The following is a 12,304-nucleotide window of genomic DNA, read 5'->3' on the forward strand; positions in this document are numbered from 1 at the left end:
TTACAAATGAATACCACAGAGAGGGGCAGTGCAGAGAGATACTTTAACAACTCATGAATTTGATGGGCAGGAAATTGCAGAGTAGAAGAGCTCAGACCAGGAGGAGAAGGATGCTGCAAGGACCTGCAGTACCTGCTCAGCGTGAAAGAGCACAAGCCACATCACCTGAAAAAGGTTCTTATAGAAGCAAAGGCAGAGAAAAACAGAGGGCCAGTATCACAGTACTGCACAAAAAAAAAAAAATTCACTGTTGCTCTATGTGCCAGGAGCCATGTTGTTACACGTTCACAAAACTGTATTGTGGTCTGTGATTATTTTACTGAGTAGCACAATGACTGTAATTTGTTATTTTATATTTTTTTGGAAATTCTAAATATTAAAAATTACTTTACAATGTGTAGCGTTTACAGAAGAGGTGTCCAATAAAAGTATGCACAGTTATGGCCATTTGTGGCTTGATTTATACAGTCTGTATGTATGTGTGTGTACATCTTAATACATAATTCGCCTACCTCCTCACTCACTCACGTCTGTTCGAAGCCGAATGCGCAGACTCCTTCTGCGCACGTCCAAAGCTGAATGTGCAGTCGCCTTCTGCGCAGCTGCCCGAAAAACCTTACGAGACTGACATCCAACCCCAACATCGTGGCAGGCGGCGGATTTACGGCCGCAAAAATTCAAAGAGAAAGGCGACTTCGATAAAAGCTCTAGAGGCCTGAAAGGCGATGTCGACTACAGCTCGAGGCCTAATTACGCATTCTAATTCAATTACGCATTCATTCAGTACACCTATATCAGGTTTGTGGTGCTTATACTTATTACTATTCCATATTGTACTGGAACATTCATCATTCAATATTATACTATAGGCCTGGAAAATTCATTAACAGTACAAGCCTGTACAGTAATCAGTAAAGCAGACTACAATCATTACAAAACAACTTCTTCGTTACTTATCATTTGTTCTTCATACACTGCTGACACAAACTCGTGCCCGTTTCATCTTACGTTGTCAAAACGGGCTCTTTGTCTAGTCTTAAATAATACGCTACCGTGGCTGTCCAGGATTTTAAATCACCTGTAGCACGCAAACCATTTGAACAATTGACCTGAAATTTGGTACACATATACTACGTGACCTGTACTGTTTGCTTTTGGGGTGACGATTTTTATTATTGTTTATAATTTTATTTTATTGTAGAATCAACTCTCGGCAGTAGGCAGCAGGGCGGCCGTGCAGCGCATGTGAATAGGCGCCGTTTTCACCCCTACCACTTTTGCAGTCACTTCCTCTACATCTTCATATCTTAAATCATTCTTAAGGCAGAGTGAACACTTAAGTTCTTTGTACGTTTAGCATTTGTTTGCTCAAGAGTATGAGAACTAAGTATATTCACTGCACAATAATCGTGAAGTCCGCCGTTACTGATATATATATATACATATACATATATATATATATATATATATATATACATATATATATATATATATATATATATATATATATATATATATATATATATAAGCATGTCACCTTACAAAGAAATATGTATATACTGCTGCAACTAGTGTCTCATCTGAAAGGGCATTTAGCAAAGGTGGAAACACCATTACTCGGCATAAAGAATCACTCAAGCCCAAAAGTGTAAATAACCTCATCTTTCTGTCCCACAACCTGAGACAGTTTTCAGAATAAAAGCACATGATCTCCAAGTCTGCATGTGTGTTCCGCATCTACAATGATCTGTGTAAATGTAGGATGATATAACAGATGCAAGGCAACAAAAGTTGTACACGTAGCTAAAGCAGAATTTTTTCTCATACAGTGCATCCGGAAAGTATTCACAGCGCATCACTTTTTCCACCTTTTGTTATGTTACAGCCTTATTCCAAAATGGATTAAATTCATTTTTTTCCTCAGAATTCTACACACAACACCCCATAATGACAACGTGAAAAAAGTTTACTTGAGATTTTTGCAAATTTATTAAAAATAAAAAAAAACGAGAAAGCACATGTACATAAGTATTCACAGCCTTTGCCGTGAAGCTCAAAATTGAGCTCAGGTGCATCCTGTTTCCCCTGATCATCCTTGAGATGTTTCTGCAGCTTAATTGGAGTCCACCTGTGGTAAATTCAGTTGATTGGACATGATTTGGAAAGGCACACACCTGTCTATATAAGGTCCCACAGTTGACAGTTCATGTCAGAGCACAAACCAAGCATGAAGTCAAAGGAATTGTCTGTAGACCTCCGAGACAGGATTGTCTCGAGGCACAAATCTGGGGAAGGTTACAGAAAAATTTCTGCTGCTTTGAAGGTCCCAATGAGCACAGTGGCCTCCATCATCCATAAGTGGAAGAAGTTCGAAACCACCAGGACTCCTCCTAGAGCTGGCTGGCCATCTAAACTGAGCGATCGGGGGAGTAGGGCCTTAGTCAGGGAGGTGACCAAGAACCCGATGGTCACTCTGTCACAGCTCCAGAGGTCCTCTGTGGAGAGAAGAGAACCTTCCAGAAGGACAACCATCTCTGCAGCAATCCACCAATCAGGCCTGTATGGTAAAGTGGCCAGACGGAAGCCACTCCTTAGTAAAAGGCACATGGCAGCCCACCTGGAGTTTGCCAAAAGGCACCTGAAGGACTCTCAGTCCATGAGAAAGAAAATTCTCTGGTCTGATGAGACAAATTTTGAACTCTTTGGAGTGAATGCCAGGCGTCACATTTGGGGGAAACCTGGCACCATCCCTACAGTGAAGCATGGTGGTGGCAGCATCATGCTGTGGGGATGTTTTTCAGTGGCAGGAACTGGGAGACTAGTCAGGATAAAGGGAAAGATGACTGCAGCAATGTACAGAGACATCCTGGATGAAAACCTGCTCCAGAGCGCTCTTGACCTCAGACTGGGGCGACGGTTTATCTTTCAGCAGGGCAACGACCCCAAGCACACGGCCAAGATATCAAAGGAGTGGCTTCAGGACAACTCTGTGAATGTCCTTGAGTGGCCCAGCCAGAGCCCAGACTTGAATCCGATTGAACATCTCTGGAGAGATCTTAAAATGGCTGTACACCGATGCTTCCCATCCAACCTGATGGAGCTTGAGAGGTGCTGCAAAGAGGAATGGGCGAAACTGGCCAAGGATAGGTGTGCCAAGCTTGTGGCATCATATTCAAAAAGACTTCAGGCTATAATTGCTGCCAAAGGTGCATCAACAAAGTATTGAGCAATGGCTGTTAATACTTATGTACATGTGATTTCTCAGTTTTTTTATTTTTAATAAATTTGCAAAAACCTCAAGTAAACTTTTTTCACGTTGTCATTATGGGATGTTGTATGTAGAATTCCGAGGGAAAAAATGAATTTAATCCATTTTGAAATAAGGCTGTAACATAATAAAATGTGGAAAAAGTGATGCGCTGTGAATACTTTCCAGATGCACTGTATGTTATAGTAACAATGACAATTTTAACAAACAGGCTCTTAAAGTGATAAGGAGCTGCGAGGAAAATTAAGGTGGTGTGGGACAACAAAAAAAATTTGCAGGCTTCAGGGATCCTAGTATTAAGCTGTATTTAATCTAATCTATTTTTTGTATACTGTTTTGTTCATGCTGTTTATATAATTGAAATCCTACAAAAGTCAGAGTGAACTAAACTTAAAGCAATTTTGTGGTGCTTTTTTGTGTGGTTTTGCATATTTGAAATATTTTGAATAGTGTCCATTTAAAGTTAATTAAAAGCACTTACCAGATGACATTATATTACAAGGTTTGGAAATATTAAGATTGTTTTAAAGAATAGTTTATAACACAACGTAAATAAAAGCAAATTCTCTTTCTATAATTTTTTTTTGTCTGGTTCAATTTTGAAATTCCATGGATGTTAAAAATGCACCTCTTAGACAAAGAGTACCGGTGCTTTGAATGCACAGTATTATTTCTTTATTAACATATATTTAAATATTGATAAATATGACATACAGTGGAACCTCGAGATACGATCACCTCTGTATACGAGAATTCAAGATACGAGGAAAGTATGAGCGAAAAATTAACAAGCCACGAGCCAGGCTGTGGGTATGCGTGACACGTTTCCCGATCCGCCTCGAATAAGATCAATAAGATGCTGCAGATGTTCTATCAGACAACTGTGGCGAGCGCCCTCTTCTACGCGGTGGTGTGCTGGGGTGGCAGCATTAAGAAGAAGGACGCCTCACGCCTGTACAAACTGGTGAGGAAGGCAGGCTCTATTGTTGGCATGGAGCTGGACAGTTTAACATCTGAGGCAGAGCAACAGGCGCTCAGCAGGCTCCTCTCAATTATGGAGAATCTACTGCATCCACTAAATAGTATCATCTCCAGACAGAACAGCAGCTTCAGCGACAGACTGCTGTCACTGTCCTGCTCCACTGACAGATTCAGGAGATCGTTCCTCCCCCAAACTATGAGACTCTTCAATTCCACTGGGGGTAGGGGGGTGGGGGATGGTAAACGTTAACATTTAACATCATACAAAGTTATTGTCTGTTTATCTATCTATCTATCTCTGTGTGTGCCTCTCTCTCTCTGGCGCTGCCCTTGTGTGCGTGTGCGTCTCTCTCTCTCTCGGGCTACCTGCGTGCCTCTGTCTCTCTCCGGCGCTGGATTCACACAAGCTCACGCTGCCCGCCCGCCAGCTCACTCAGTGTTCCTTGTTCTCCCCTAGCGTGAGGATCTACGCGTTTGTGCGCTTGTGATTTCATTGTTTTTTGCATTTAACGTGAAAATAATTATTCCACGATGCCTCTCCCCACAGTAACCCGTTTCCTCCACCCCACCTCCCCATCGTCTCCCTCAAGCCAGCCAGGACTCTTCATAAAAATTAACTACAGTCATATTATTTACCAGTGTTATTTATTAAAGGTAGACTACAGTATATATTATTTATCAGTGTTATTTGTTAGGAAAATTAATTTTTATGTTAATATTTTTGGGGCGCGGAACGGATTAACTGGATTTCCATTATTTTCAATGGGGAAGTTTGTTCTAGATACGAGAAATTCGCTATATGAGCTCAGTGCTGGAACGAATTAAACTCTTATCTCGAGGTTCTACTGTATTTGGTAAATATCATGATATTGAACTTTATCAATATCACCTAGCACTACCGCTGGCTTATATTATTATTATTTTTAGTTTGCGTAAGAGAAATACTGCCCAACCACCCCCAATATTTGAGAAAACCAACACATATGACTTGAACCATTTTACTGCAAGACAACATACCAAAAACAATAACAATTGCACAATTAAAAATTTAAAAATAGAAACATAAAATCATGGTTTAGCTTTTGTGCACAACCACCACTAAACCTGAACTGAGAGGGAAATCCATCACTGGCATAAGAAAATATCACTTGAGGAATCTGAAAAATATATATTTCCTATTTGAAACTGGATAATATTCATAGCAGCATAGGTTTACCAAAGCACACACTGTTTTCTAAAAACTATACTGATATCAATGTTATTTATTTGAAGTAATTATTTTGCTCTATGACGAAAAATTTTTTGTTGTTGTTGGTAAAGCCAAGTCTGTCAATGGGAATCTACTTATTTGGCGAACCATAAAGACCAGCATCTTTTACTTCACAGCTGATAAAGGGGAGTAATACAACTTGAGTTATGCTATTAAATTAAAAATCTCATCTTACTTGTTTCCTCGATTTCCTTCCCTGCGAACTACAGCCAGGCCTTCTGATACAAGAGACTCTGCGATGTTTTCTCCAGTTGTGTCTGTAGGTGAATATTTTAGAATAAAAATGCTTTTAACTTGGGATAAATTGCTTTTATTTTAAAAAAAACAAACTTAGCAAACTTTTGTACAACAATCTTCACATCTGTTACATCTAGTAATATACCAATATATATAATACTAATCAACAACATACTCCCGCCCCCTCCCCCCCCACCAAAATAGTTCCGTAAACTACAAATGACTACACACAAATGTGAGTACACCCCTCACATTTTTGTAAATATTTTATTATATCTTTTCATGGGACAACACTGAAGATTTGACATTTTGATACAATTTTGTCACTGTACAGCTTGTATAACAGTGTAAATTTGCTGTCCCCTCAAAACAACCAACACACAGCCATTAATGTCTAAACCACTGGCAATAAGTGAGTACACCCCTAAGTGAAAAATGTCCAATGTGCCCAATTAGCAGTTTTCCCTCCCCAGTGTCATGTGACTCGTTAGTGTGACAAGGTCTCAGGTGTGAATGGGGAGCAGGTGTGTTAAATTTGGTGTTATCGCTCTCACACTGGTCACTGGAAGTTCAACATGGCACCTCATGGCAAAGAAATCTCTGAGGATCTGAAAAAAAGAATTGTTACTCTACATAAAGATGGCCTAAGCTATAAGAAGATTGCCAACACCCTGAAACTGAGCTGCAGCACAATGGCCAAGACCATACAGTGGTTTAACAGGACAGGTTCCACTCAGAACAGGCCTCGCCATGGTCGACCAAAGAAGTTGAGTGCACGTGCTATCCAGAGGTTGTCTTTTGAAAATAAACATATGAGTGCTGCCAGCATTGCTGCAGAGGTTAAATGGGGTGGGGGGGTCAGCCTGTCAGTGCTCAGACCATACGCCGCACACTGCATCAAATTGGTCTGCATAGCTGTCATGCCAGAAGGAAGCTTCTTCTAAAGATGATGCACAAGAAAGCTCGCAAACAGTCTGCTGAAGACTAGCAGACTAAGGACTTGGATTAATGAAACCATGTCCTGTGGTCTGATGAGACCAAGATAAACTTATTTGGTTCAGATGGTGTCAAGCGTGTGTGGCGGCAACCAGGTGAGGAATACAAACACAAGTGTGTCTTGCCTACAGTCAAGCATGGTGGTGGAAGTGTCATGGTTTGGGGCTGCATGAGTGCTGCTGGCACTGGGGAGCTACAGTTCATTGACGGAACCATGAATTAGTGCTGGGCGGTATACCGGTTCATACCGAAAACCGTTTTTTATTTTTTTTATGATATGGATTTTTCTTATACCGCAACACCGGTTTAAATTGCCTAAACGACGTTCGGAACGGGGCGCAGCGGGAAACTGTTCAAGTGGGGACCTTTTTCACTGCTACACCGCTAAACACAGATTTGTTGCACTAGGGCTCTTTATCACTGCTACACCACCAAATAGTGGGCGGTATCATAGGAATGCTGCTCGGTGAAAATGGACAGAGAGCCTGGAGATACTTTAGTTTTAAAAGGTCAGATGTATAAATACTGTTTCTATACTACTGGATAATACTGCAAGCCAAGTTGTACTTGTTTTATTTGTTTTCAATACAGTGTAATTAATGTACCTGGGTACTGTGTAATAGTGTGACGACATGTTGACTTTATTCTCGCCATTTATGTCAAGATTAAAGTCGACATGTTGACTTTATTCTCGTAATTTGTCATTAAAGTAGAACATCGTAAACTAAACCATCGTAAAATGAATATTTAATTTACTAGATTTTCTCAAACCCCGTCATAAGTTATATAGCACATTAAATGCTTTGTGTTAAGTGATTCTTAAACTGACTTCTTCTTACACTAACAGGAGGCGCCGGCAGCGATCTGTAGTCAAGAATACATTCACTTCATGATCTTCCTTCTCTCTGAACATTTAGAATGCTAAAATAAATACTTAATATAATTTTCATGGTGAAATGCATTAAAGCATGCATTAATCATATGGGGGCACGGTGGCTTGCCTGCCTTGCATTTGCATGTTTTTCTGGTGGGTTTACTCGGCGCTTCAGTTTCCTTTCAAAGTCATGTAGGATGTGGGGTTTTGTTGTGCTATATTGACCCTGCTAGTGTATGTTTTGCTTGTATTCATCCTTCGATATGCTGGCGACTCGTTCAGAGATGGGCGCAACTCTGAATGGATGGCATAATTAAACATGTATAACGAAGATATTTTTAAAGTTCTGAACACTCCGTGGGCTAAATTTATAACTACTTTTAATTTCACAAAGACGTTTATCGTGTGGTGATTGGTTATGTGGTGAAAGAAAAAGGAAGGATAGGAACTGGGGTTTTGGTAGCCTACGTCAGATAGAGACAGCATGCATGCAATAAAGAGATCCCGCTCAGAAGAACATGCATTGAATTCTGTGTTCGTGTCTCCGACCAGCAGATCACAAACCCAACATTTACACAATATTTAAGTTAAACCTGTGCGATAGCTATTCATACATCCAGTTTATTGGAGCTTCGTCACACCTGCCATAAAGTTCTCTACACTGAACATACACCTGGGGACCCCTTACTGCGAGGGAGCAGCACTACCGCCACACTACCGTGCATGTGTAATACCTGCTTTAATGCATTTCATCATGAAAATGATATCAAGTATTTATCTTAGCATTCTAAATTTTCAGAAAGCAGGAATATCATGAAGTGAATGGATTCTGTATGGTGATCGCTGTCTTCTCTTAGTACGGAGGAAGTCAGTTTAAGAAGCGTAGTGATTAACCACTGGGTAGGGGAACGTAACACAAAGCATTTAATGTGCTGCATTAATTTATGACGGGGTAAATTAAGTAATTGATTAAACATTGATTTTAGGAAGAAGTTTAGTTTACGACATTCTACTTTAATTATGAAGTAAACTATGAGAATAAAGTGGAAATGTCGACTTTAATCTAACATAAACGGCGAGAATAAACTGGAAATGTTGACTTTGTTCTCAACATATAGTTTGTTTTTTTCTGCCCAGTATAGCTTAGCTTGAAGCAAGGTCTATATTAATGCAGTTTGCCTAAATGATGGTTCAGTTGGTAAAGATGTCATCACCAAGTTGCACTTGTTGTATTTTATTTTAATTTGGTTAATACTGTGTAATGCACCTGGGCTTGAAGTCTTGAAGTAATAGTGCAACTATCAGTAATAATACTATTATTTATTTTATTGTTATTATTTATTAGTTTAACTATTATGCAGTTTAATGATGATAAAGTTGTTTAACTCTTTTAGGGCTAATTTTTTTTTTGTTTCTTTTCTCCCAGGGCTGAATATTTTTCCAAAAACTAACATTTTTAAAAAAGAACACAAAGCAATTGTTTAACACATCAAATCAACAAAAAATTTACTTTTGACAAATGTTACTGTCTTGCATGTTGTATGAGCCTGCATACTCTATGATTTCACATACATATCACATACATTTTACACAGCAAAGTCTGATCTCGCTCAAAGCAGGCAATTTCAGTCATTGCCACATTGCACTCCTTACAATATGTGTTGCTTTGGTGCCTATTTTTCAATTGTCTGTTGCTGCACTTTCTAACATATATTGTTAGTGTGTACTGTAGAGAGACAAGTCACCCATTTGCCATCGGGCCATGCCACTGCCACCAAGTTTTCTGCCTGCATGAAAACCGTATTGTCACCTCTTTTCATCTTCTGAAACTTTATGAACTTTATGTATGGCATTATAGCCTGGCTCACCCCATGGGATTTGCTTGTGTTTATTACAGAAGTGAATAAAACTTTGCAGCAGCACATACCTAAGCCACCAGGGGACAAAACACGTTTGGACTAATGCTCCCTGAAGTTATATCACCAGTTCTGTCCCATCTCTATTTGTAATGCCACAGCGCGCTTCATCTCGTCTTTCGTTGTGGGTTTCCACTTTGAAAAACGAGAATGCGATGCAAACGCAGCCCGCGATTCAAAAAAAATCTCTGCCTACCTGTTTGTCTCGTCTGACAGTAGCTGAAAAGCAGCATCAGGAGAGAGCAGCCTGAAGTACAGCAGCTGGTGATCTGTCGTGTCCAACAGCAAGCCATGCCGTCTTGTAAACTCCGGTAGCCAGATTGGCTCTCAACGGATCAATGTCTGTGTATTTATCCCATGCGAACTTTGCCGTAGATGCATCAGCTGCGCGAAGGCACTCAACTGGCAGCAGATCCGCTGGCGCGGCATCGGCTGGTGTCTGATCAGCTGATGCCTGCTTCTAACTCTCTTGCTCGATCTCCTGATCACTGCCAATAAAGTCCGATTCTGAAAAATCAAGAGTCCGACTCCGCGATAATGCGCAAAACATCGCCTGCCGAGTGTTTTCTTTTCTGCACTTGCTTCGCTGCCTCTTCACATGTCGGTGCCATCTTGCCTTTGTTTACATTTCGCAACTCACGCACACACAATGTTTATTTGCCGAGTCAACGAGTCTAGCATTCCTCCAAGCACAGAGGGAATGCCTGTGACGTGACAGTGAGATTTGTCGCCATTAACAGCTGATTGTCACCCCCTATCCCTGGATGTCGACTTTTGTCGACATTCGCCTTCAACCCCTCCTGTCGACAAAAGTCGACATCCGCCCTAAAAGAGTTAAAAAGTCACTTTAACAAGTCAGTGGACAGAAATTGTTATCATTAACAGAAAGTGTAGTTGGTTTACAAAAAATATTTACTATTTATTCCTTTTCTAAGACATATTCGGTGCAATACAATTTTTGACAAGCACTTCTGGATATTTTACTAAGTCTAAATGTCTCTTTGTATGGTTGAAAATATGTTGTCAAAAGTATAGTTTGTTTTTACAAAATTTGTTCAATAAAAAGGTTCTATATTTTGACTGCATCTGTCATGCAATGTGATACCTTCTCCATTAGTGCCACCCCCTTGAAAACTATCACTTTATGGGGCAATGCAAAACTGTATTAATAATTGTGTGCACATTAAAATGTTTTTTTTTGTACAGTGTACAATACTCTTGACAGTGGAATAGGTTATTCTTAGCCAGTAATTGCAGTGGAAAATGTGGTTAACATCCACTCATGCATGGGGGAAAAAAATACAGTCGAATACCATGAAACCGGGATAATTTAGAAAAATACCTTGATATAGAATTTTGGTCATACCGCCCACCCCTACCATGAATGCAAACATGTACTGTGACATACTGAAGCAGAGCATGATCCCCTCCCTTCAGAAACTGGGCTGCAGGGCAGTATTCCAACATGATAACGACCCCACACACACCTCCAAGACGACCACTGCCTTGCTAAAGAAACTGAGGGTAAAGGTGCTGGACTGGCCAAGCATGTCTCCACATCTAAACCCTTTTGAACATCTGTGGGGCATCCTCAAATGGAAGGTGGAGGAGTGCAAGGTCTCTAACATCCACCAGCTCCGTGATGTTGTCATGGAGGAGTGGAAGAGGATTCCAGTGGCAACCTGTGAAGTTCTAGTGAACTCCATGCTCAAGAGAGTTAAGGCAGTGCTGGAAAATAATGGTGGCCACACAAAATATTGACACTTTGGGCACAATTTGGACATTTTTCACTTAGGGGTGTACTCACTTTTGTTGCCAGCGGTTTAGACATTAATGGCTGTGTGTCGAGTTATTTTGTGGGGACAGCAAATTTACACTGTTATACAAGCTGTACACCGACTACTTTACATTGTATCAAAATGACATATCTTCCGTGTTGTCCCATGAAAAGATATAATAAAATATTTAGACAAATGTGAGGGATGCACGAGAGAGAGAGAGAGAGAGAGAGAGAGAGAGAGAGAGAGAGAGAGAGAGAGAGAGAGAGAGAGAGAGAGAGAGAATATCCTAAGCCAAAAACTGCAATGATTTTATGGGACTTTTATGTCACGCTTTAAATCGGGCTTATTTTAAAACCTACATATTTACTGTAGGTATTTGGTATCATTCTTTTCAGTATTTATCTAACTTTAATGTGATGTTAGATTTTCAGATTCTTATTGTTTTTAAATCATAAACTAAAAAATATCAAGAACTCACGTCCCACAAGACGAAACTTAACCAAGAGTGCCAAGAGATTCAGCCACGTTTGGGGCCAGAAATAAAAGACAAAGTAGGACAGCTGCTGTACAGGCTTTTAAATGTTTGAAGTGCCGCACGAGATGCAGATCATGCGGCAAAGCAGCAGCAGCAAGCCAGCTCATCTGTTTCCCATTGTATCACCATTTAAGAGGGGGTTTCAGAGGAGCGACTGCGTCTCTTCATGACGCAAGTGGCAGACTGTCCGTAACTGGGGGTTGGGCGCTGAAGGTGTCTCTTCATGACGCAAGTGGCAGACTGGCCGTAACTGGGGGTTGGGCGCTGAAGGCGCCAGGGGGGTTTGCCCCCCTAGTTTCCATTATAACAAAATATTTATAGGGTCCGGTGAGTTTCGTTATAACAGGATTCCACCAGTATATTGTATAATTTTGACTGGGGCTATGAATTGAAGCAGTCTTCAATAGCAGTAGATCAAGGATAGAGAGTTTGAAAACCAGCCAACT

General features: G+C 40.5%; 1 protein-coding gene across 1 annotated transcript in view; it reads right to left on the minus strand.

The window, feature by feature from the left end:
• snd1 (staphylococcal nuclease and tudor domain containing 1) overlaps window positions 1-12,304 on the minus strand; it is a 535,431-nt gene that overhangs the window by 502,761 nt on the left and 20,366 nt on the right. The window contains exon 4 of the mRNA XM_028814871.2: window positions 5,695-5,776. Coding sequence (XP_028670704.1) covers window positions 5,695-5,776 — 82 coding nt within the window. The remainder of the gene's footprint in view (window positions 1-5,694; window positions 5,777-12,304) is intronic.

This window comes from Erpetoichthys calabaricus, chromosome 1 (assembly GCF_900747795.2).
Source record: "Erpetoichthys calabaricus chromosome 1, fErpCal1.3, whole genome shotgun sequence".
Taxonomy (NCBI): domain Eukaryota; kingdom Metazoa; phylum Chordata; class Cladistia; order Polypteriformes; family Polypteridae; genus Erpetoichthys; species Erpetoichthys calabaricus.